This window comes from Chlorocebus sabaeus, chromosome 13 (assembly GCF_047675955.1).
Source record: "Chlorocebus sabaeus isolate Y175 chromosome 13, mChlSab1.0.hap1, whole genome shotgun sequence".
Classification (NCBI taxonomy): Eukaryota; Metazoa; Chordata; class Mammalia; order Primates; family Cercopithecidae; genus Chlorocebus; species Chlorocebus sabaeus.
In genome coordinates, this window is record NC_132916.1 from 15,516,870 (window position 1) to 15,543,872 (window position 27,003).

At 44.0% G+C, this 27,003-nt stretch overlaps 1 protein-coding gene across 4 annotated transcripts in view; it reads right to left on the reverse strand.

The window, feature by feature from the left end:
* TIAM2 (TIAM Rac1 associated GEF 2) overlaps positions 1 to 27,003 on the reverse strand; it is a 272,136-nt gene that overhangs the window by 93,693 nt on the left and 151,440 nt on the right. For all 4 annotated transcript variants that reach the window (XM_038001128.2, XM_073022315.1, XM_038001129.2 and 1 more), the window contains 4 exons: positions 21,008 to 21,180; positions 17,466 to 17,690; positions 1,073 to 1,258; positions 242 to 388 (listed from right to left, as the gene is read on the reverse strand). In XM_038001128.2, coding sequence (XP_037857056.2) covers positions 242 to 388; positions 1,073 to 1,258; positions 17,466 to 17,690; positions 21,008 to 21,180 — 731 coding nt within the window. The remainder of the gene's footprint in view (positions 1 to 241; positions 389 to 1,072; positions 1,259 to 17,465; positions 17,691 to 21,007; positions 21,181 to 27,003) is intronic.

The window sequence follows — 27,003 nt, forward strand, 5'->3', positions numbered from 1 at the left end:
CACACTCGGCTATTTGTAGAGATGGGGTCTCACTCTGTTGCCCAGGCTGCTCTTGAACTCCTGGGCTTAGGTGATCCTCCTGCCTTGCCCTCCCGATGTGCTAGAATTACGGCATGCGCCACCCCACCTGGCCTGATTTCATTCTTAACAGAGAATGAACATTGATGATTTATAGCAGGCGGAAAATTAGGGGTTTCAGGAATTGCACTCTAGTATGCTGTTCCCATGCTGAAGAGCTCACCTGAGTTATAGAAGGTCTCTTCTCCTTCCCTTTTCTGGCCAGTGTGTCCAGCCCTTTTAACGAAGAAAATATTCCCTTCTTGTTTCTCCCTCGCTGGGTCAGTGACAGTGTCCTTTTCCGGAGAGCAGAGTCATCTCTAGAACATACCTAATGTAAAACACAGTTTAAAAAAATCTAAAGGCTTAGTATTTGAGTGGCAGAAAAAACTAACAGTTGCCCTAAGGAAGTGAGCTCTGCTTGCTATAAACGCATTGTGACCATCGCCAAAAGCTACTGCATGTCTGAAATGCCAGGAAGGCATCCACCATATAGACAGCTCTCATCTGGATAACACAAGTCATGACATTCAGGTCTCTCCATGGTGGGCAGCAGTGTCAGCAAAACCACTGCAAACCCCCAGGCTGAGCCGACACAACACACAGAAGCCACCAAAATGGGAGTGACTTCAAAAAACCCAACGGGGCGCTCTGCAGGACAAAGAAAACAACCTTTAATCCATCCTTTAATCTTCACCCCACTGTTGTCCCTTCTCCAGCAACCCACTTTCCTGATGGTATGAGGTGGAACACACGGAGAGGCAGACAGAGATGAACATGCAGTAACTGTTCACTAGCTGCTGGACGCTAGAATAAGCAGTAGAGAAACTGGGGGCTCTATAGCACGATGTCTGGTCTCCTTCATCCCCAGGCCTGTGGCCTCTGGGTGACCTGGCCTCTAGGTGTCCGTTGTTGGGTCAAGTCCCACAAGTGCTGATGGCAACAAGCTGAAGAAAGGGGGAGCATCCGCAGCCCTCCCCGAATGCTGCAGAAATAGCCTTCCTTAGGAACTTACCAGAGCATGGAAAGAGGAAACAGACAAGATGCCCAGCCTGCCAAGGGCCAGCTTGGAGGGGCGGCTGGCGGCTGCAAGGAGACTCTTGGGGTTCGGTAACTCTCCACCTTGTAGGCTGGCCAGATAGCAGCGCATCCTGAACAGATCCATGTGAAATTTCTCAAGATTCTGCTCCCATTGCTGGATCTTAAAGCAAAAACAGAGGTGATTTAAATAAAAATTAAAAGTTTTTATGGGTTAAAATGAAAACATGATCCCTTTCACAAACTTGAAGAAAAAATAGTTTCAGCTGGTCTGCATGGTTTAAATTAGCCTTGCCTGCTCACCCCATCTCAATCCCTCCCATCCAAATGTATTGGGTCCTTTGGGAAGTAAGGTGGGCAGATCACTGAAGGTCAGGCATTCAAGACCAGCCTGACCAACACAGTGAAACCCCATCTCTACTAAAAAACAAATCAACAAACAAACAAAATATATATATGTGTGTGTGTATATATATGTGTGTATATATGTGTGTGTGTGTGTGTATATATGCACACAAAAATTAGCCAGGTGTGGTGACAGACACCTGTAATCTCAGCTACTCTGGAGGCTGAGGCAGGAGAATCGATTGAACATAGGAGGCGGAGGTTACAGTGAGCCAAGATCATGCCACTGCACTCCAGCCTGAGCGACCGAGCAAGACTCTGTCTCAAAGAAAAAAACAAAGAAATGCACTGGGTCATCTGGCACTACACTTCATCAGGATAGCCAAACAAAACCAAAAACAAAAAGCCAGTGGTCCCAATACAGTGACATGCCAAAAAGGCATGATGTTTGGAGAATGCCAACACTCTAACCATCCTGACTTAAAACAGGATGCAATTTGCAAGTCAGCTTTTTCACTTTGCTTCATTTCCCTTCACATCTACAGTCCCTGATCCTAAACCGGATTAACTGAACTGCACACAAACAGATGCCAGATAAATGAAAGTAGTGACTTTATGTTTCTGTTCATTCTGAGTAAATGACTCAAAACAATAAGAAGCAAATGGACTTCAGGGATAAGGGCAAATAGAACTTTTACTTAGAATACTCCTAAGTATCTTGGAGAATAACCACCATCTGTACATCTAAATAAAACTAAATTATATGCAGCTGTTTACACCACAAAAGTTCCTATGAACTTCTTTAAAACTTAAGTCATGATTTAGTAAAGAAATGCAGCCAAACTCTGGGAGCCACTCTCCTTTCTCCCAAGGATGTCAAAATGCATTACCTACAAGTATTACCTTCATGCAAAGATAAATTATTAATAATAGGTGAAGAGAGGTTCTTGTGACTTGCCAACACAGGGACTCAGCAGAAGAATGAAAAGAACAGAAAGCTGTGATTCAAAAGGTCTTAAGAGCAATCTCAACACTCAAGAGAAGGTCGGTAAGTCAATGCTTGTAATAAAGGATTCAGTGTGAAGAGTGAGGTTATTTTCAGGTCTAACAGTTGTAGCTTTAGTTCTGCCATGTTGCTGAGCACCCAAATGGATCTTAGCCTTTCACACTAAGCTTTCTAGGTGAATCCTTCATTCTGGATACATGATACTTCGAAGGATTTCCAACACTGGACACTCTGCCCCCTCCAATCTCTCCCCATAGAAAAGTATTACAAATTCTGGGCATTTCTCAGACCTTCTCCAAGTTCTCTGTATCTATTTCTTAGGTTGGTCGCTGCACAACTTTTCTGCATGAAAGAAAAACAGTCACAAGATCTAAACAAAGAATTTCTTGATCATCATCATTTGTCAGCAAAACAGTGACGTTCCAAGGTGCATTGAAACAATGTCAACATCCATAAAGAATTTAACCTCACTTAAGATCCTGTATACCCATATTAGCAACGTGATGGCCTACTGGTATCAGCCTTGAATGGACAGAATGACCTGTTGGCTTTTAAAAATGCAGATGCCCAGGTCCTACACCTGAAGATTCTATCCATTAGGTCTGAGGTCTAGGAAAGTTTACATTTCATAAGCACCTCCTGGGATTCTGGTGCACGGCCTTACTGATGACTCCTGTTCTAGACTAATAAGACAGTTCAAACTGAAACTGCAAGTCTCTTCCGGGTCCTGCCATATTAGAGAATTCCAGATTCCAGAGTGACAGATGGGTACAAACTGACACCTTACTTAAGGTTCAGTAAAAACTATAATCTCAGTTCTGTTTCCCAAACATCTTCTCTCCAGATGATTCCTGAAAATCCAAAATTATAGATGGATTCCTTTGTCTTCTAATAATATGTAGACATTCCTAGATTGAATAATGCATTAAAGTTTATCACACTCATTTATGCCTCAGTGTAAAACACTTTATCAGATATTTTCTGAAGGTTGTATGGAGGGTGAAGATGTAAGAGGAAAGAAAATGAATGAGTGGCCAGGCACGGTGGCTCACGCCTGTAATCCCAGCACTTGGAGAGGCCAAAGGGCAGATTGCTTGAGCCCAGGAGTTTGAGACCAGCCTGGGCAACATGGCAAAATCCTGTCTCTACAAAATATACAGAAATTAGCCAGGCATGGTGGTGCATGCCTGTAGTCCCAGCTACTTGAGAGGCTGAGGTAGGAGGATTGCTTGAGCCCAAGAGATGGAGGATGAAGAAAACTGACATCATGCCATTGCATTCCAGCCTGGATAACAGAGTGAGACTCTCTCCAAAAAGAAAACAAGAAAACAAAAAGAAAATGAAGGAGTCCTTGGATACCAGAAGGTAAAGATGCCCATGCCATCCATGATGGATTAAAAAGACAAAAAAAGGCCAGGAGCGGTGGCTCACACCTGTAATCCCAGAACTTTGGGAGGCTGAGGCAGGCAGATCATTTGAGTTCAGGAGTTCAAGACCAGACTGACCAACATGGTGAAACCCCATTTCTACTAAAAATACAAAAAAAAAAAAAAAAAAATTAGCCACCTGTGGTGGCACATGCCTGTAATACCAGCTACTCAGGAGGTTGAGGCAGGAGAATCACTTGAACCCAGGAGGCAGAGGCTGCAGTGAGCCGAGGCCACACCACTGCACTCCAGCCTGGGCAACAGAGTGAGACTCCATCTCAGAAAAAAAAAAAAAGACAAAATAAAATAAACTAAAATCCAGGTCTATGCCAATCACCATAGATTGGGGAAGAAGACAATCTCTTGTATTTGCACTGAGTCCTGTAGTTTTAAAAGTATTTTTGAAAGCACTATTTAATGTATTTATGTGACTACACAGCAAAGCAGCACTGAGAGGTAAAGACAGTTCCGTCCCAAACCATACACAGGGAATCATAAAGTTTTGTCAGAAACACTTAAATAATCTTCAGCACTCACAGACCTCTCCACCCAAAGCTTGGGACAAAATACAGGTGAATTCAGAGGAAGAACACAGACCCAGATGCTTAGGTTTGTGGGAAAGTCAACAGGGCTGGAACACCCCAATAGCCCAAAGGAGACCTTATAAAAATCAAGACGTTTGTTGTTTTGCTTATATCTTATTAAGTTTCAAGACAACCAGTATCTCAATAAACTGTACACTGTAGAGTTCATTTAAAATTTAATTTAGTAGAAAAAGCAAAGGAAAAGTAACCTTATGACTTCTCTATTTCAGCAATGTTCCTTATCTTCTTATCCTTATCCTGACTGGAGCGTTTTTTTGTTTGTTTGTTTTTTTTGTTTTTGATTTTGTTGTGAGACAGGGTCTCACTCTGATACCCCGGCTGCGGGTGCAGTGGCACTGTCGGCTCACTGCAACCTCTGCTTCCCGCACTCAATTGATCTTCCCAACTCAGCCTCTCGAGACCACAAGTGCATGCCACCATGCCTGGCTAATTTTGCATTTTTTTGTAGAGACCGGGTTTTGCCATGTTGCCCAGCCTGGTCTCAAACTCCTGAGCTCAAAGCGATCCACCTGCGTAATGGTTAATATTACATACCAACCAACTTGATTGGGCCATGGGGTACCCAGATATTTAGTCAAACATTATTCTGGGTGTGTCTCTGAGGATGTTTTGGGGGAGATTAACATTTAAGTGGGTAGACTGAGTAACGTGGACTGCCTTCCCTAATGTGGGTGGGCCTCATCCAATCTGTTGACCACCTGAAGAGAACAAAAAGGCTGACACCCCCTCAAGTAACAGAGAACTCCTCCCCCTGACAGCCTTCAAACTGGGACACTGGCTTTTTTTTCCCCTTGGCTTTGGACTTGAACGAAACATGGGCTCTTCCTCAGTCTTGAGCCTGCCAGTCTTCAGCCCAGAACTACACCCTCAGCTCTCTTCATTCTCATGTCTTCGACTCAGACTGGAACTATATACCATTGGCTCTCCCAGGTCTCCAGCTTACTGACTGGCCCTGCAGACCTTGGGACTTGCCCTTCTCCATAAATGCATGAGCCTATTTCTTATAATAAATCTCTCTCTTTCTCTCCCTACACAAACACATACACACACCTCTTCATGTATACCACACATCCTACTGGTTCTGTTTCTCTGGAGACCCCTGACTTACACAGCCTTCATCCCTGTAGATCTCTGTGGCACAATAAGCCATCTTTACTCACATATCTATTCCATATTGAAAGATCATAGTCATCTTATTTTCAAGGTCATGGTTCTTTATAGAAAGAATCAGTCACAGAGCTTAAATGAAGATTTGTGGTTAAATAAGAATCAATATGAAATATTTGACTTTCCACAGACTCACCAAAGTTGTAGAGAGGAACTTGAAGGAGTATTCAAGTAAAAGTATGGTGAGGCCCCAGATTCAGATGCTTGGGTTCCTTAGAGGGAAGGAAGACGGACAAGTGCTGGACCCATAGGCTCATAACAGACCTTATAGTATTTAGAAAGGCTGTTAACATTTGCAATGAAATTGCAAAGGAGTTGATATTACCATACCTTCATTTCTCAGCAGGTGAAACTTAAGTCCAGAAGAGAAGCGATTTGACCAGAGTCACATAAAAAGTTCGCCCTACCAGCCTAGCAGACCCAAAGCTGATTCTGATGTGAACAACATGTGGGGCACAGGGACACTCTCAAGTAGCTATGACGGGGCCCCTGATTTCAGGTCTTCTGATTCATAGGCAGATACCTGTGCACTATCCTAACCGTGACCTCAGCAACTTTCATTTACATTTTTACCCGTCAATTTTATTTCTGCCCATATACCCCCAGGTATTCTACAGACAAGGAGGTAAGACTACCACACTCTCATTTAGTGGCCCTATTCATATTGAACACTTTACATCATTTCAATATCCTACTAGCCTTGACGTTCAAAGCCAGCCCAAATTTAAAGTAATGTTAACTTGAAAGAAAAACATTTTATAACAATTCCTCAGAAGGTGACATAAAAGAAAGACAAAGATACATATTTTAAAGGGTAAAGGAAGAAATAAAAGATAATCTTTTAGCTATTATGTATGTTAGTTTAGAGATTCAGTACAGTTCAATGATAATAATCACCAAAATAGTAATGTATTACCTGACCACATTTATCAAGATGTTTCTGGAGATATTTTTTTCTAACATCAAAAACTAAAATGCCCAAAATCAGTTCTTTTTAATCCAAGACACCTCACCCCCTTTTCCTAAATTCTTTAAATATTGATAAGTTTCTAGATGTTTCCTTATTTTTTAAAGATAAACATCAAGATATGATACAAAAATTAAAAAAAAAAAAAACACTTCCAGCCTGGTCATCGTGGTGAAACCCCATCTCTATTAAAAATATAAAACTCAGCCAGGTGTGGTTGGCGCATGCCTATAGCCCCATCTATGCGGGAGGCAGAGGTGGGAGGATAGCTTGAGCCCAGGAGGTCGAGGCTGCAGTGAGCCGAGACAGGGCCACTGCACACTCCAGCCTGGGCAACAGAGTGAGACCCTGTCAAAAAAAAAAAAAAAAAAAAAAAGTAAAAAACGTAACTTCTATGTAGATTAAGCTTTTGTTTCTTTTAATGCCCATGCTCAAAACATAAAAATGAGAAGACTGATAAAAACTCACTCTAAGGAGGTTTTCTTTATCTTTCATTGTGAAAGGAAGTTACTAATAACAAAATTACAGGGGAACACTCCCATTTTAAACACTGGCACAAATTCAATGAAAAATTTTCCTCTTTACTGCTAACACAGCTTTATTGATTTAATGAACTCAGAAAGGTTATGGTCTCCTGTAGTAAAGTGGGAGGGAGATGGATGAAGCCTAATGCTAAAAATAACAAATGAATAATGTTTTTTTTAAAAAAAAAAGATGACAAGTACATTCCTGCCACACCCAGCAGTCCTAGAAAAATATTTTCTGCCATTTAGTCATTTAATCGCAGTAGTCATTTGCCTATTACTAGGTTTGTCCTGTAAGATAATTCATGTTTCCTTCTTGGTGTAAGAAGCTAAAAATCTCCCGTTCTATGCTTTCCAAAAACTAAAACCGATCTTCACAGAAGAACCAGCTAGTGACATAGATTACACTCAAGCTCAGCAGTAGTTAGAACAACTAGCTAAAGTTGAGAGATTCGGTTTTGTTCTGTTTTCCTTTGAGATATAATTCCCATACCCAAAAATTCACTCAGTTTTATAATCAATATAATTCCCATCAAATCAACCTGAAAAATCCACATTATGAAAACAAGTAAATCTAGGATTCTATTCCATACAAAACAATTCATCACCTGGTTTAGTTAGCAAGCAAAGCATCATCTGATTTACCCAAGTCTTACGGAACAGTAGCGCCTATGAATTAGGAGCACAGATTTGTGTCCAAATCCCAGCTCTGCCACTGACCAGCTGTGTGACATGAGCAAATGCACTTCTTGCCACTCCGGCACCATCAGTTAGTGCGCGGTACTTATACAGAAAATGTACTTCTCGCCTGGGTGCAGTGGCTCACTCCTGTAATCCCAGCACTTCGAGAGGCTGAGATGGGAGGATCACTTGAGCCCAGTAGTTCAAGACCAGCCTGGGCAACGTAGAGAGACCGTCTATTTTTTTAAAAATTTTTAATTCTAAAAAAAAAGAAGAAGAAAAAGAAAAGACATATAATTCTCCTAAGGGTCTATTTACTTGTCCATCAAATGGGTGCTATATCTACATCTTTGCCTTGTGGAGTTACTGTGAAATCACATATGATAGTGGCCTAAGGCAGAGGCTCTAATAACACAGGGAGGGGAAGCATGAGAACAGGGCAGGGCAAAAGGAGGGGTTCTGTTAGCCGGGGGTGAAGGAAGAAGGTCTAGAACACTGGGGAGTGGGGTGGGGGCTGACTCAGAGAAGAACTCTGTTTCCTGCAGTAAAGAGGACAGATCCTTGGACAGACGAGACAGAGGTGCGTCCACACATTCACTAACTCAAGCAAAGCATCAAGGGTTCAGAGATGAAAAAAAGTCACGGTTCCTCCAGCAGCACGTATTTTATAGCAGGAACGACCTTACACACGAAGAAATCATGACAAAGCCACAGATGAGAGCAGTGGCACAGACATGGAGAACTGTGGGAGGGGAGTGGGGTTCCCTGATGGAGTGAGCGAGAGGGCGATCAAGGACAGCACCCTGGAGGAAGCGACCCCTAAACCCTTCGTGACAGTCGAGAAGGGGTGAGCCAGATGAAGAGGGCGGAGGGGAGCAGGGCACATCTGTGCACAGCACGAGAGTCCTCGCTGCCTGAGGAAAAACCTGAAGAAAGGAGCAGAAGGGTAGGCTCAGGGAGTTGCAGGTAAAGGTCAAGGTGGGGAGAGGTGATCAGGGACTTTATCTGGCAATCACAGGATCACATGTGCTTTTTATTTTTTTACTTTTATTTTATTTATTTATTTTGAGACATACCACTCTGTTGCTCAGGCTGGAGTGCAATGGTGTGGTCTCAGCTCACGGAAACCTCTGCTTCCTGGGTTCAAGCGATTCTCCTGCCTCAGCCTCCCAAGTAGCTGGGATTACAGGCGTGTGCCATGACACCTGGCTAATTCTTTTTGTATTTTTAGTAGAGATGGGGTTTCGCCACATTGGCCAGGCTGGTCTTGAACTCCTGACCTCAAGTGTCCGCCCACCTCGGTCTCCCAAATTGCTGGAATTACAGGCATGAGCCACTGCGCCCGACCCAGATGTGCTTTTCAGATGCAACCCAGTCTGGCTGTTGTACGGAAGATGCATCGGATGAAGGGTGAAACTGGAGGCGTCTGCAGTGGTACTGGAAGGAGAGAGTGACAGACAGTCCTACTTGCCCTGACTACCTCTCACCACCTACCTGTAACCACATTGCCTTTGCTCCCACTGTGCCTTGGCCTGGAAGCCCCCTCTCCATTCTCCTTATGGTAAACTCATTTTTCAAGAAGCAACTCGGCATCCCTCCTCCAGGGTCTTCCACGACTGCATGTGAGGCTACACTTCCCGTTTCTGTCCTCCACAGCGCTGGAATGCCATGTGCACTGAATCACTGCGTTATGTTGAAATTATACGCTCAACTCTCTGTCACCTGCTAGACTGAGAGCACCCTGAGGGCAGAGACAGTGACTTCTTTCAGTCTCCAATCTGTGCACATTTGCCTGACCCAGAGTATGCACTGAACAAATGCTCACCGAACTAAACCAAACATTCTTACTCTCCTGTCAAAAACACTTACAGGCTGGGCATGGTGGCTCATGCCTGTAATCCCAACACTTTGGGAGGCCAAGGCGGGCAGTTTGCTTGAGGTCAGGAGTTTGAGACCAGCCTGGCCAACATGGCAAAACCCCATCTCTAGTAAAAATACAAAAATTAGCTGGACATGGTGGCGTACGCCTGTAATCTCAGCTACCCAGGAGGCTAAGGCAGGAGAATCACTGGAACCCGGGAGGCAGAGGCTGCAGTGAGCGGAGATCACATCACTGCACTCCAGCCTGGGCGACAAAAGAGAAAGACTCCATCTCAAAAAAAATAGAAAATAAAAACACTTCCAGCCACGCACATTGGCTCACGCCTGTAATCCCAGCACTTTGGGAGTCTGAGACAGGCAGATCACTTGAGGTCAGGAGTTTGAGACCAGCATGGCCAACATGGTGAAACCCCACCTCTACTAAAATACAAAAATTAGCAGGACGTAGTGGCACATGCCTGTAATCGCAGCTGCCCGGGAGGCTGAGGGACGAGAATCACTTGAACCCAGGAGGCAGAGGTTGCAGTGAGCCAAGACCATGCCACTGCACTCCAGCCTGGGCAACACAGCAAGACTCTGCCTTAAAAAATAAAAACATAAAAAATAAAAAGTAACACTTTCACCATCTCCCTGTTGCCTACTGAATAAAGTTCACATCTTCACCCACCACCTCCACAATCTGGCTTTATCTCCCTCAAATCCCTTCACAAATACGCTACTCTCCAGTGGTTTGTTCTTCAAACTGCTTCCCCCTGCACACATCTAGAAATACACCATAGTATCCTCGTATTTTCCTCAAAGCTTTGTTCTCAGTGTTCTCACCAGTTTCCAGTTGTCTAAATGCAATCCATCGTCTTTATGATTTTAAAACTGTATTTAAGTAAATATTTAAACTGAAGTCCACGTTTCACAAAACCCAGAGCAGTCTCAACCCTACCAGCAAGCGCTTCCTCCTTCCCCAAGTACCCCCTGGTAGTCCAATCACCTCCTCCCTCTCCAGCCTAATTAACCACAGAAGCAGGCCTGGCTCCCCTGGAAATCGCACATAATGAGGCAGGACGGGGGACGCCATCTGGGAGAATGCCACGACTGCCTAAGGGTGGTGAGGTTTTGTCCTTGTTTACTTGTTTGAAATAATAAGTGGAAAGGAAAATAAAGTACTAACTGGACTTAATTTACAACTCTTCCTCCCTGGGAACTTCAAAGGCGATCTGGCGTGTGGATGGCGGTGTGATCTGGTCCACATTGGACATGCTCAAATGAAAGCTGCATCATCCTGCCCCAGAAACACCCAAGAGGCCCAGGACACGGCCAGAGCATGTGACCACTGACAGTACGCAGCTCAGCCAGTACATTAACTGTGAGAGTGCCTTTTTATTTCAAAAAGGATCTTCTCCACCCACGTACTTCAAAGAAAACTTGTTCCAGAGAATTTCTCTTGCATGATGTCATCTACATTGTACATTCTATTTTTAGGCTAGAAATGACTACATCTGAGGTTCTCAGGGAAAATCACTAGGGAGGAAGCTACATAAATAAATGTATATTTATTGAGGTTTTAAAATGCTAAGTGGATAAAGCACTGCTCTTTTACAGACATTTTTAAAAGGAAGTTTAGAGAAAGCTAAACGCTTAGGGAATATTTTGGAGACCCTGTCCCGATTGGTCTTGATCTGTAAATACCTTTGCCTTTGTAGCTTCACATTACATGTTTTTGTCAAATACCTCATAAAAGCAATTTTAAGCAAGTAGTTGTTCCTGCTTAATGTTTCCCAGTCTTTGTATCTGAAGGTAAAAAGTAAGCAACTGTTGGCCGGGCGCGGTGGCTTCACGCCTGTCATCCCACCACTTTGGGAGGCCGAGGCGGGCAGATCACCTGAGGTCAGGAGTTCAAGAACAGCCTGGTCAACATGGTGAAACCCCATCTCTACTAAAAATACAAAAATTAGCTGGGCGTGGTGGTGGGTGCCTGTAATCCCAGCTACTTGGGAGGTTGAGGCAGGAGAATCGCTTGAACCCAGCAGGCGGAGGTTGCAGTGAGCCAAGACTGCGCCACTACACTCCAGCCTGGGTGACAGAGTGAGACTCTGTCAAAAAAAAGAAAAGAAAAAAAAAGAGAGCAAACAGCTGTCTTTACAACCTGCTGACAAAGGACACAAGGACAATGGGCACAGCACACACAACTCAAGCTACATGCTGCAAAGCTCTTCAGGAACATGTGACTAAATCATAACCTCAAAGAGTACAATACAGTGAGAATACTTTCAGGTAGAATTTCTTTTTTTTTTTTTTCCTTTTTCAGAAATAGTGTCTTGCTTGTTGCCCCACCTGATCTTGAGCTCCTGGCCTCAAGTGAACCTCCAGCCTCAGCCTCCCAAAGTACTGGGATTACAGGTATGAGTCACCACGCCTGGCCAAGAATTTCTAAGATCAATCCTGATTGTCTGTTACCAGAAACTCACAAGAATAACGTGAGAAGGGGAATGCATGTACGGCAGGGGTTGGGAGAAGGCTGTAGGGGAGAAAGGGGTGTGGGGAGGACACAGGAAGGGGTTAGGGCTTGGGCTATGGGTAGGGAAGAACCAAAAATTAGTAGTATTAGAATAGTGCACTTAAAATAACTAAAGTGATGATTCTGTCAAAGAATGGATAATGGGCCACAAGTGATAATTACCCTCATTCTTTAAAACAGCTTCTCTTCAGGCCACCTGACCATCCAGACCCCTGGATTTATGTAAGGGTTTATGTTAAAGTAACCTCCCCTCTTAATCAGAGAATAGCACCAACTATGACGTCATCAATTAAACATTTACAAACTATGGACAAAGGAATACAATTACAGTTAATGAAAATTTAAATTTAAAAAAAAAATGTTTGCTTAGACTCCTTGTGGCCACAAAGAAACCCCCACCCACCACCACCACACACACAACAGGCCAGGAGCCTCTCAGTGTTGTCAAATGTCCCTTTTCTCTCCCTAGCCCTAAACATCTGACCTACGCAAAGACCTGAAAACTCCAAGCTGGGCATCCCTTCGACAGGACTACAATTACGGTCAGGATGAGATTTTTGACTGGGGTGCTCTGAACACTCTGAGACACTCGAATCCACAAGTCTCGTCTCAGGGTAGACAGGCTGTGGCTGCTGGATCCCGGAAAATCAGCACCATGGGTGAGACATGGTACAAAGAAAACTCTGGGATAACCGTGTCTCCTTCAGGCTCTTTGATCTGTCCCATCACCTCCACATGGCCTCCCACCCTGCATTCCACGCAGAGAGCCGGGAGACGCAGCTGCACTGCCTCAGGAGCTGAACGCCCCCTAGCTGTGAGCAGGGTGAGGCCCCTTAAGAGGGGCAGGCAGGGCCTGAGAGGATGCAAGCTGGGCTCATGGGGGCAGCTCTCCCTCAGCAATGTCGGCAGCTGTGTTCTTGTCGGATCCCAAAGCCTTCCACCTCCTGCATTCTTCTTGGCAGTTTTGGCTTCCTCGTTAAAACTATTTTGTACTTTGGCGTTTAAATGGCATATCCTGGTTGAGCAACAGTTCCACGCAGGGGCGTAAGTTACTGTCTTTAAGATTCTATAAAATTGAGGCTGGGCATGGTGGCTCACGTCTGTAATCCCAGCACTTTGAGAGGCTGAGGCAGGTGGATCACCTAAGGTCAGGAGTTCGAGACCAGCCTGACCAACATGGTGAAACCCCGTCTCTACTAAAAATACAAAATTGGGCTAGGCGTGGTGGCGGGTGCCTGTAATCCCAGCTACTCGGGAGGCTGAGGCGTGGGAATCGCTTGAACCCAGGAGACGGAGGTTGTGGTGAGCTGAGATCATACCATTGCAATCCAGCCTGGGCAACAAGAGCAAAACTCTGTCTCAAAAAAAAAAAAAAAAAAGAAGAAAGAAAAAGAAAAAAAAAGATTCTATAGAATTACAGAAAATGATACACTCTGTTATACATTTTCCATGTAAACTGTTGAACTTGCGTCACTTGGGATCAAGCCCTTGTATCTATGCGGCCAGCACAGTGCCACTCCACTGCTTGATACCTTTTGCCCCACTCTGTCCTCCAAACTGCTGCCTGATTAATCTTCCAAAGACACTATGTCATCATGCTTTGTCCTCAGCTTAAAAACTTGTATTGCCCCCTTGAATGCAGAGTATAAAATAAACCTTACCATCTGAGCCTTGCCTACAGGACCACTATGGGCTGAATGTGTCCCTCCAAAAAAAATACATACATTGAAATCTTAATGCTTTAGGTGATGGTATTAGGAAGTGGGGCCTTTTTAAAAGGGGCAGTGATTAGGTCATTGTTTGGAGTGCAATTTATGGGTATAGTGTGAATATGTTATCATAGTTAGTGTGTGAGTGCAGATGTCTGACAAAACGCCCAAAATGTCCAAATGTGTTTAGACCAACTGTGTGGGGATATTCCAATTTGGGACGGCATCACATGCTAGGGCGCACCAACCTTCAAGATAACCAGACACAGACGGATCCCCGTACAGGGACTATAAAAGGAGAAGCCCTCAGGCAGCTTGACCTGCTCTGCTGAGACACAGACTCATGAGGATGAGACGCTGCCACTCAGAAAGGGACCCGGAGTCAGGCTTGCCATCTCCTCGACTGAACGCTTCAGCCTCAACGTTCCAGCCTTGACGCCAGAGGAAGCTATTCCCCAATGCCTGAGGACTTCTGTGACCAGTCCTGTGCCTCTTCATGTAAGATCCCCGACCTGTTCCTAACACGTGAAAAACGAGAGTTGTGTGTAGCAAGAATGGGGATAAAATACCTATATTTGTTAAGAATTGTCTGTGTGCCAATAAACCGTGTGATTCAAGCATTAAGTTACAGCGTCTTTCATCCTTGGCCGCTTAATCCACTGCACAGGACAGTCATAATGGCAGAGCCCTCATGAAGAGGATGAGTGGCCTTACAAAAGGCGGCCCGGAAAGACCCCTTGCCTCTCATGTCATGCTAGAATACGGTAAGAAGATGCTAGAATATGGTAAGAAGATGCTTCTAGAAACCAGAAAGCAGGGCCTCACCAGACACTGAATCTGCCGGCGTCTTGATCTTGGACTTCTCAGCCTTCAGAACTCTGAGAAATAAATTGCTCTTGTTTATAAACCACCCAGTTTAAAGTATTTTCTTCCAGACTAAGACACAGACTGAAAAAGCTGCATTGCCTGTCCAACCTAACCGCCAACTCTCATCACTTCCCAAACCTTTAACTCCAGGGTGCTCCAGAGCCCCAGGCCACCACTCAGTCACTTCCAGTTGTCTCTCCATGCTTGCCCAACTCCCTCCCAGCCTGGAAATCTTTCACATCTGTCAACAACTTTTTTTTTTATTTTTTTGAGGCAGAGTCTCTGTCTGTCGCCCAGGCTGGAGTGCAGTGGCACGATCTCGGCTCACTGCAAGCTCCACCTCCCGGGTTCACACCATTCTCCTGTCTCAGCCTCCCGAATAGCTGGGACTACAGGCTCCTGCCACCACACCTGGCTAATTTTTTTTTAGAGATGGAGTTTCACTGTGTTAGCCAGGATGGTCTCGATCTCCTGACCTCGTGATCCGCCCACCTCAGCCTCCCAAAGTGCTGGGATTACAGGCGTGAGCCACACGCCTGGCCTCTTAACAACTTTTTAACACCATATTCTTCCAGGAAGTCTTCATTTCCTCAAGATCACAATACAACCTCAACCCTCCCATCTCCCATAATATTTGATGACTATACCAGCTGTCACCTAACTTAGATCATTTTAGAAGGTCCTTTAGTTTCATGTTCACAAGGTTTGCTCTCTAAATTATAATTTCTTAGAAACGGGGTCCCTATTTTATAATTATTTTTATTTCTTTAAGCTAGATGCATCTATTAAGTACACCAGTATTTGCAGATGGGAAAATAAGCAAGAGAAAAAGAACTGAGATGGGAGAAAGGCAACATGAGATATGATAAAAGGAGAAGCAAAGGTAGATAGAGTCAGAAGATTAATCAGGGGCAGAGATCAGAATTATTTGGTTATTTTGCTATTGCCAATTGATACTTTATTCCAAATTCTCGGTGTATCAATGAATGCATGCCTTTAATCTGTTTCCTATTTTTAGCCAGAAATTTTTTCCTACTCATACTGAATTCTTTTTTTTTTTAGACAGAGTCTCACTCTGTTCCCTAAGCTAGAGTGCAATGCACAGTCTCAGCTCACTGCAACCTCTCCCTCCCAGGTTCAAGCGATTCTCCTGCCTCAGCTTCCAGAGTAGCTGGAATTACAGGTGCCTGCCACCAAGCCTAGATAATTTTTGTATTTTTAGTAGAGATGGGGTTTTGTCACGTTGGCCAGGCTGGTCTCAAACTCCTGACCTCAGGTGATCTGCCCACCTCGGCCTCCCAAAGTGCTGGGATTACAGGCGTCAGTCACTGCGCCCAGCTGGGATTATAGGTGTCTGCCACCACGTCCAGAATTCATGCTGAATTCTTCATATATACACAGATGAAAAAATTTCCAAACAAGGTTAAACATTCAGACATAAACAGAGGTATGATTTAATTTGCAATTTAAATAAAACACCATATGTAAAATTCCTTTCTAATAAGTCACCATATGTAAATTGTTGTGCTACCATGAAATTTTTTTTTTCTAAAGAATCTGGTTTCTCTGTAATAACTTAACAAGTAACTAAAGGAAGAAAAATGCAAGAACCTGCTCATTATCTATCTTCATCCCATTCCTCATTCAAGTTCCCAGGTCATTTGACAACTGGTTTTGGAGGGCGCTGTAGTGGATTCTATAGCGACTCACCCAGATCCCCACTTCAGGACAGAGGAATTCCTTTCCTTCTCCCAGCTCACACACAGATCCCCTCGTGGTAACTGACCTCTACTGAAGAGAGCTGCCTTGCCCTGCTGGCCTGAGGGGACAAAGGCCGGCCACCTTGCCTCCATACAGAACTCTGAATGGCCCTCCCAGCTCCACAGCTCGCTGTGGGACAAGCTGCATCACAATGCAACTTGTCCCTCCCAGATCCTGCTCCCTCACTCCAGGCTGTCATTGTCCCTGAGGGCATTCCCAGTAAAACTTGTCACGTCTAAATCTCTATCAAAGTCTGTCTCCTAGGAAACCTGACTTAAGATAAGGATGCTCGAAATTCCACTAACACTTGTCTAAGTGTTGAGGTTGTCTGAGCAAATGGAAATAAAAATGTTCAAACTGCTTCCCCTTCTCTAAAATGCAAATGCCATAGGAACCAGCCATTTATTAAATGAATATGGAACCTGAGCAGACAAAAGAAAGCATTTCGTTAGCTGCTTCTGTGTTATAAATAGAAAAATTACTGTTTTCTTACAATCCACAGACACAGAAACAGCTGTTATACCAAATCACGTTTTCCAAAGCCATTGTATTAGACTCTTACCTGTCTAATCTTCTGGTGGTTTTATTCTATGGATTTTGTTCAGAAAATGACAATATATGAGTGAATCATCAAGGCCAGAAGGCACTATTCAAATTAGGAATTAAGTTTGGGTCACAAAGTATTTCAGGATATACATAGAGCCGCCAAAGGTTGTAAAGCATATCGTATCACCCATGTCACAAAACGGCAAACATTAGGTACCCAAAATGAAAAGCCACAGAAACTATTTCCCCCAGGGTGTAAGAAATACCACCAAGATGTGAGCCAAGAAATACCACCAAGATGAGAGCCTGCGTTCAGTCACTGCACAAGTGACATGAGCAACAGAAGAAAACTCAGCTGTAGACAAACAGTACCTGGTTCTCTATGGCTTTCCTGTTCTTTGGGTCGCTCACAATGGACAGCTGCAGCTCTGCCATCTTCTTCATCTTGCTGTCCATGTCTATCTTCTGAAGCAGGTTTTTGGTCTGGTTCTTCAGTAGCCGCAGTGTGTCCTCCTTCCCATGCTTCTTTGCAAAAAGGGATGCACAAGCAGAGTGTACAGCGGTGACCCAGTTTTCTAGATCTGTCTGGCTGGTGGCCTACACACAGGGAGGGAGAAGGCCTGTTTCAAATTATTTTACCACTAAAGTGCTCTCCAAAATGGCAGGCTGGGCTTAGAAGTGCAAAATCCAAGAAGTACTTGCACTGCATACAAGTTGCTTAATTTCAAAAACACATTCAACCATTCAACTCAGGTTCAGAGGGACTCAGAGAACATTAGGAGCAGAGCAGAAAGCATCATGGAGCTCTGAATAGGACAGGAACTAAAACCAGAAACAAGTGCTAGCCAACCACACAGCAGTGATAAGAACAACAGGGTAGACACACTCATGACACATTACGCCACTCTCTAAAAGGAGGCTTGGCCGGGCGCGGTGGCTCATGCCTGTAATCCCAGCACCTGGGAGGCCAAGGTGGGTGGATCACCTGAGGTCAGGTGTTTGAGACCAGCCTGGCCAACAAGGTGAAACCACATCTCTACTAAAATACAAAAATGAGCTGGGTGTGGTGGCACATGCCTGTAATCCCAGCTACTTGGGAGGCTGAGACATGAGAATCACTTTGAGCTGGGAGGCAGAGGTTGCAGTGAGCCGAAATCATGCTACTGCACTCCAGCCTGGGTGATAGAGCGAGACTCTGTCTCAAAAATAAACAAATAAATAAAATAGAAAAATTAGCTGGGTGTGGTGGTGCATGCCTGAAATCCCAGCTACTCGGGAGGCTGAGACAGGAGAATCACTTGAGCCCAGGAGGTGGAGACTGCAGTGAGCTGAGATTGCGCCACTGCACTCCAGACTGGGTGACAGAGCAAGACTCTGTCTCAAAAATAAATAAATAAATAAATAAATAAATAAATAAATGGATGCTTGTCTTCAGAATTTTAACAGAATGAGTAAGCATTAGGACTAGAATATGAAATTTTGAAAACTGGATATAAAATTACATCTACAGGATGGTCTCAACACACACACACACAAAAAAGAATGTACATAAAAGTATACTGGGGGGAAACAAAATAACACTATTGTCTTTGAATATATGAAGGTTTTTCCTTTCTGTACTTTTCAGTGACTTCTAACACAAAGACCATATACTATTTTTATAAGAGAAAAGTATTTTATTTTTGGCTGGGCACAGTGGCTCATGCCTGTAATCCCAAGACTTTTCAGCCCAGGAGTTCAAAACCAGCCTGGGGAACACAGTAAGTCCCCAAGTCAATTAAAAAATAATAATAGGACAGGCGTGGTAGCTCACACCTGTAATCCTAGCACTTTTTGGAAAGCCAAGGTGAGCAGGTCACTTGAGGTCAGGAGTTCGAAACCAGCCTGGCCAACATGGTGAAACACAGTCTCTACAAAAAATACAAAAAAAAAAAAAAAAATTAGCCAGGCATGGTGGCGGGCACCTGTAATCCCAGCTACTTGGGAAACTGAGGCAGGAATTCAAGAATCGCTTGAACCTGGGAGGTGGAGGTTGCAGTGAGCTGAGATCACACCACTGTACTCCAGCCTGGGCAACAGACCAAGACTCAATCTCAAATAATAATAATACATTTTTTAAAAGAAAAATATTTTAAAAACAATAAGCAAAGTTTGAATAAAGCACAGTGGGCAAATGGGTATTATTCTAAGCAGGCTGAAAAGTACTTTCGTTTCTCTTGATGTCCAGAAATAACCACACACATTCGAGTCACAGGGTCAAACCTCAAGTGGCCTCTGGGATCACAAAACAGAACACCTGGGAAAACTTTGTTGTTGTTGTTGCTGCTAAGACAGGGTCTCTGTCGCCTGGGCTGGAGTGCAGTGGCACAATCATAGCTCCCTGCAACCTTGCCCTCCTGAGCTCGAATGATCCTCAAGCCTCAGCCTCCCAAGCAGCTGGGACCACAGGTACACACCACCATGCCTGGCTAATTTTTTTATTTTTCTTTCATAGAGATGGGGTCTCACTATGTTGACCAAGCTGATTTTGAACTCCTGTCCTCAAGCCCTCCTCCTGCTTCAGCCTCCAAAGTGCTGGGATCACAGGCAGGAAAACTCTGAAAACTAAGGATGTTTTACCTGAATCACAAAATAAAACATTCATTTCACACTTACCCTTAAGAAGTCCATGCAGATTTAACCTAAGGTTTTGTTATTGTTGTTGTTTGTTTTTTTACCTTCCCTACAATTCAGACTAACTTAAATTCATTACTTTGCTTTAAAGCATCATAGAAGTTTTTAAGCAACCTTTCTGTTAAGAAATTGAAAATCAAATCTCAGGCCCTGGCTCTAGTAAGTTAAGTCAAGTTGGAACAGCAGTACAACTAAAGGCCAGGGAGCTTACCCAGTGCTGGTCCCAGCAGGGAGCACTTCAGAGCATTCTAGACTCCCAAAGTCAGCCTAGAGAACACTGTTATACTGCAGGGCTTCTGAGGGTACCCAGGACCATCTTTATGAGAGATCTAAACCCAGGCTTTATGAGGTTTTCCATGAAACTTCCAGTCAGATGTAACCTACAGCCAACACTGTGTGTATGTCAAGTGCTGGGTTTAGACGGGGGGCATTTAAGAAACAGACTTCACTTCCCAGCTCTCACTCTCACCTCTTCTGAGTTAATATTAATCACCAAGTTAGAATTTATTTAGCATTTAACACACACACGATGTTATTTACTCTTAAGGTAATCGTGTAAGCCACTGGTTGAAGGGCCCAAAGCCCAGAGAAGTCTGGTATGGGCACCAAGATCTCTTACAAACTCAACGCTAACAAAGGTGCCAGGATTCAAACCCAAGCCTGACCCCAATACCGATGGCTCAGGACCACCATGTTCCCCAACCTCTCATTGGCTAGAAAGTCACTGAAAATTCTAACAGTGGATAACCTGAATCTTAAGATCCTAAGACCACTTCCACAGGGAAATGAAACCTCACAGCATTTGTCTATGAGCGTTTTCCTGAAAACCTCTGACATCCACTGAGATTCTTGGGAAGAACCCAAGCCCCTCCCATCAATATTCTCCAAGCTTCATTTTAAAAGCCCCAAGTCTGGGAATCGTCACCATTGCACTCACTAGATCGCAAGCTACTCCAGAACAGGGATCATGATTTTTTTCCCTTTGTGTGCCAAAGAGCATCTCATGGGCCACTGTCTGGGACTTCAGAGGCACCTGAAAAGTGCCCTCTGGATGAATGACTGGATTGGTGATGGGCCAGGGCCCTTGGCAGTCAGGGGAGGCCAACAACTGTTGCTTAAGGCCAAATCCAAAATCTGACTAAGTATGTATTCAATTTCATTTCCAAGTTTTGCCTTTTCTGTTCCTTCTTATTCTAGCAGTACGTAAACTATTACCTCCACTTACAAAGCACCGGCAGTACCTGGAAAAGGTAGACGTCTCCAAAGGAGTTGCTGAGGCAGAACACGTTTTCTTTCTTGGGATGTTCTGGAACAGACTGCACTATGCTGTCTTCTGCAAACAGAGCACACCGAGGGGCACTGCTCTGATCCGTGGAATTCTTCCCGTAGGTCTCATAAAACAGCAGCGTGCATCCTGTGAAACAGAGAAGCAAAATCACATCCCGGTCATCTCTGGAGATGTAGGAAAGGACTGGGAAGGTAAGTGATACACTTTTAAAAACACCTGAGTGACACAAGCATGTGACAGAAACATGGTAAACAAGGAAAAGTGGCATCTGAAGTATACCTAGTTGTATCAGAATGAACTTCAACGAAAATGAGATGTCTTTGTAAATGTAATATCAGTAATAACAATACCAAATAATAAGTTGTTGCTTAACGCTTGTAAGTACTCCACATGCACTGGCTTATGTAATCCCCATAGAGGCCCGAAGGTGGGCAGGGTTATTTAGCCCATTCTACTGTAACCCAAAAAGTATCCAGGACAGGTCTCGATCCATTGAGAAGTTTATTTTGCCAAAGTTACGGACATGTCGGGAGGAAGAGAACACAGAATCACAGAAACAGTCTGTGGTCTGTGCCTTTCTCCAAAGATGATATTAAGGGCTTCATTGTTTACAAATTAAACATTGAGGGCTGGAGGCGAAAGAGGGAGAGTGTGGTAATCCACCTGCTGCAAGGGAAAAGGAGCAGGCAGGGAAACTGTCAATCAGGTAATCATCCAGCACTTGGTGGTGAATCAGCACTTCACATAAGATAAGGTGAACACAGAGAAGCTAGCTACCTGTGGGGATATTTAACCTTTTATCTCTAGCTCCTGCTTAGAAAGAAATGGAAAGGCAGATTCTCACATGACTCAGTTTTTGGCTTAATTTTTTTTTTCCTTCTGGCATCATGAATTGGGGTCCCCAGGTTTTATTTTCCTTTCACACTAAAAATGAGAAAACCGAGAGATCAATTTACTTGCAAGGGTCCCACTGCTGCCCGGTGGAGCAGCAGAGATGTGAACTCAGGCCCTCTGGCCCCAAAGCCCTTGTCCTTAAGCACAACACCACATTATTTAGAGAATCTCAATGTGAGAGGCCAAAGAAAATCCCAAACTCACTCACTCCACTGACCATCAATGGGAACAAGAAACTGAACATACCTCGGGGACTTTGCCATTTATGAGAAAGTAGCCATTTTGTTCTCCAAATGCAATGTAAAATAACTTAATTTTTAGTATTGCCTTTTATCTCATAGTAATAGAAAACATTACTTAGGCTAAGGGAGAAAAGTGAAACTAATAGAAAACATGACTTAGACTAAGGCAGAAAAGTGAAACTAAATGTGCCTGAATTTTCAAACATGACTCTAAACATACTGCAACCTATGCTTTTAAGTGCTTATTTTTCCCCTCATGAGCTAACAAAGTATTGCAGGTAGAAGTTATTATGAGTTTGTTTCATTAATTAGAAATTGCATAATTATTAGACACAATTTTTAAGCAAATTAATGCTTCTAAAATGCTCACAAATGTGTCCTCTTGTATAGGTTAACTATCCCCTCAAATATGTATCCAATAAACTTTTTTGACTACTTCTCATGTGCCAACCTCCAACATACAAATAACAATGGCCACCATCTGGGTGCTTCGCAAGTGCCTTTCACATTGACAGGAAAGAAACACCAGCCTGCCTTCACTGTAAACAAACGCCTGGGGTCCACTTCGTGGTACTTTATCCTACTGTGTTTGCATCCTCATTCATAGAAGTTCAGACGTTTTAAAAACGATTTCAGTCTCTCCAATTTCATTACTTTCTTTAAAAATAAGTCTTGATATGAACAAACAAGTTTATACAATACAACTGATAACGGCACACAGAAGCCAAGAGAGAAAGATGCCTGCTCCAAGCTTGGACTTTGGAAACAGTACTTTCTCCCTCCACGGTACTTTATGATCTCAAGAAACTGCGCATTTACTCCTCCCCACAAATAAAACTCATCCAAACTAACAGGCTGATGGAACTCAAATATTACAAACCAGGGAAAGTAGCAAGAGGTTTATAGCCAGAGCTGCTTCTTGCAGTCCTGGCCAGTATCTTTTTCCAGCCACTGATGCAGCAGTTACACAATAAACCACGTCTTCCCATTGAGTAAGGCCCATCCAATGCTACCGTTGCACATGCTACAAGCCATGACCCGGGGCCCAAGGACCAGGGCAAAGGGGCAGAGCAGCTCCAGCTGCACCCACTTCTTTCCAATGGGTTCTTCCAATTCTTTCCAATGGGTTCACGTTCACTTCCCAGCTTCCCTAACACTGGAACCCCAACAGCCATGGTTTAAATCGTGGCATCTAGAGGAAAAGAATGCAAACCTTGGGCCGATGCCAAAATGTCACCAAACCTAACAAGTCGTGGATAACAGACTACGAACTTGGAGGCATGAAACCAAAACAGGACATTTCACATTAGAGCCAGGCCAGGAAGTAAAACAATAGGCAGAATTTTGTGGCTATCGAATTTAAAAATCAGGAAATCAATCTTAACTCTATGACACCAAGTTCAACTTCACAGGACTCTGCACCTCTGAGGGGGCACCGGGGCCAGTGGAAAGCTGCATCCATGTGAGTGAAGCCTCTGCCGTTCACCCCGGTGCTGGGGGCCCCCAGCACTGCCCGGTCCCTACCAAGCACTGGTCTTGGCTTCGAGGGGTCAGTGACACTGGACGTTCTTGCTATGGTAGCAGAAAGAGAAAACAGATTGGCATAGCAATGGCAGTACAGGAATCGAGAGGTAATATTAGTAGAAATCTTACCCAGGGGAAGGAGGATAATTAGGCTTGGTTTTCCCTCAAATGCACCTTTTCTATGACACCCTCTTAACCTCCCCTCCCTGCTGCTGGCCTATCTCCGGGCAGAATTACCAGTATCCTAAAATTATTTTATGAACTCCTCTCCTGACACAGACACTCAGCCTGTCGCACATTTTGAGGGATATGTTTAATGACCTTGCCAACTCTTCAGCCCAGGAAGTCCCCAGTGAACTCCATGAAAACCCACTCATTGGAAAAGACAAATGGAAAGCAGAATTACCCTTGTTAAAAATTTATTACATCCTCTAAAGCCTTGAAAAACATTTATGTTCCTAGCATACCTATACATTCCAGGTAGGCAGGTAACCAGATGGCTTGTTCGTAACGGCTCTCTTCAGAAAACTGTCTCCCATTTATTTACATGGATACTTTAAGGATAATTTTAAAATTAGGCTTAAATGGATGTCTGTGTGTGTATACATATATACGTGTTTTTAACTAAGATTAAACCAAACACTTAAGTCCAAACATGACAACTTGTATTCTAAGCCAAGAAATTAGAATTCAACATACAGAATTCCCAGAGGAAACAGGTGTAGAAAAAAACCACATGGAAAAGGTTATGCTGGGGGAAAACATCTTTATCGCATGTCTTGCCTTGGCTGCAAAGGAAAGGAAGAAATGTGTGCTTGATAACATTTATACTACAAAGCACCCTTTATCCATGGATCTTGAAGTGTTTTCCAAGCAAACAATCAGGAAAGCAGGGCCTAGCCAAGACTACAAATCTAGCAACGCTCAGTGACAACTCAGGTCCATCACTACCCCTGAAGTTGGTAGCCAGAGTTCCTGGCCTATCTTTTGGGATAAAATACAGGAAGCTGCCAATCAGCTCTTCTAGCCCTTAAGTAATATCTGCCTGAGTTTCCCTCAAGAAGCCTGCAACAGTTTGGCTCTGGGCAAATGTGGTCAGTAGCAGAGAAATCAAGAAGGGAGTATCTCTCCATGTGCCCATGGCTGTCACTGCGGTTACATTCATTTAGAATCAGCCTGTCTCTCATCTATTAGTTCCATTCTAACCTCTGCACACCCAGAATAAAGTCAATGTGTCTTCTACACACTGCTGTTCACTCCTGCCCAGTTCTTATTTTCACCATGCTAAATATCCCTAGATCTTTCTGCCCTCCTCCATGCGGCACAGTTCTAAATCTCCTTGTTGTCACCTATGGCCCTGCTTCTCAACGTGGTATATTCTCTCTCTCTCTCCTCCCTCACACACACACACACACACACACACACACACACACACACAGTCACCCTGCCCCCCAGTCCAGCCCCCTACCACCGGGCTGATGTATACTGGGGGTTTTCAAATCCAGACAGGCAGGGAAGAAATTCTCAAAGAATTAATTTTAAGAAACAAATTTTACATTTAAAAAGTGGATACATGACACATGATGGGCTAACGTGCATCCGTTCTAAGTACTCATATCATGTGACTAGGAGGCAGCTTCCAACTATGATTCACAGACAGTCCCAGATGTTCACCCCTTAAGGGAACATGTTCACTCTCTCCTCATTTAGGGCTCCTCCGGGAGAACCTTTCAAGAATCAATTTCCCATTTCCTAACAAATCTCCTGCAATATTGTACCCACAAGGAGAAAAATGACCAGCTCTGACCAGGGCAAAGAAAGAAGAGACTGTCATCTCCTTTGCAAGAGATATAGCATCTCTAAGGAGGCAGCTGATGATCATATGACATCTCTAACGAGGTAGCTGATGATCACGGTGCATCTCTAATAAGGTAGCTAAAGATCACATTTGCTCTTTGAAATCACATTTACTTTTTCAGCCACATCACCTTGGAAACACATGGCCTACACATTAAACCCCGACATCTTTTTCACTCATAATACTTGTTTTGGTTTTTTGTGTGTTTTTGAGACGGAGTTTCACTTTTGTTGCCCAGGCTGGAGTGCAGTGGCATGATCTCAGCTCTCTGCAACCTCCGCCTCCCAGGTTCAAGCGATTCTGCAGCCTCAGCCTCCTGGGTAGCTGGGATTACAGGCACCTGCCATCATGCCACGCTAATTATTGCATTTTTAGTAGAGATGGGGTTTCACCATGTTGGCCAGGTTGGTCTCAAGCTCCTCACCTCAGGTGATCCACCCGCCTCGGCCTCCCACAGTGCTGGGATTACAGGTGTGAGCCACCACGCCTGGCCTCACTCATAATAGTTTGCAGCCTCATTTCCCTATCCTGTCCTTGGGTAGCTATCTGACTTCTAAACCTTAAAGCAGAACTTTCTTATCTCTTTACATTTTAATCCTGCCAGATTCAACCCATAATTTCATCTTTACAAATCGTTTCTGTCATTCAATACAGAAATCTGCCGGTCCAGTATGGAAAAACTGGGGATGTTCTTTACCTTCCTCAGCCAGCCACAATGTCTACAAGCATCCAAATCTAGGGATGGAAAAGAGGACTGCAGTACGTGAGGGATGCTGGGCCCCTGGGCTTTGTACACCTACCGGCCTGCTAGGAAAAGGTATCACTTGGACATGAAACACCTTTGCAATTGCCCCTTTTACCAGAGGTACCAGAGGGGCTTGTGGTGACCAAGGCATGATGCCTGCCCTCCACGGTTGGGGGAGCAGGGCTCCAACTGTTCAATAAGGGGCAAAGAAAAGCTAGAAAGGGGTAATTGAGAGGGCACCGGGCATTGCACATGTAGTATTTGCAGATGTTTCTGCTCTCTCCTGTGACAGGGAAGGGCATCACTTGACGATGAGGTTTGGCTTTTGAACAACACACTCAGCTCCTCTGACAAAGAGTCCCAGGGGGCTGTGCAGAATGCCAGAGGTTGCGAGGCAGCTCTGTGTGCATCTGCATAAATCAACGCTGGACAGATTTGAAGCTTCTTGCTTCCTCACAAGACATTTAGATTTCTTCAAATCTATACAAGGCAATTATAGTTTTTAAATGGCAATGCTTATAAAAAAAGTTTCTCATCTCAACAAAACAAATTCTTACTCCTATTGTCTTTATGTTTAAAAAAAGACAGCTGGTTCATCAATGATAGACTGGATTAAGAAAACGTGGCACATATACACCATGGAGTACTATGCAGCCATAAAAAAGGATGAGTTCATGTCCTTTGCA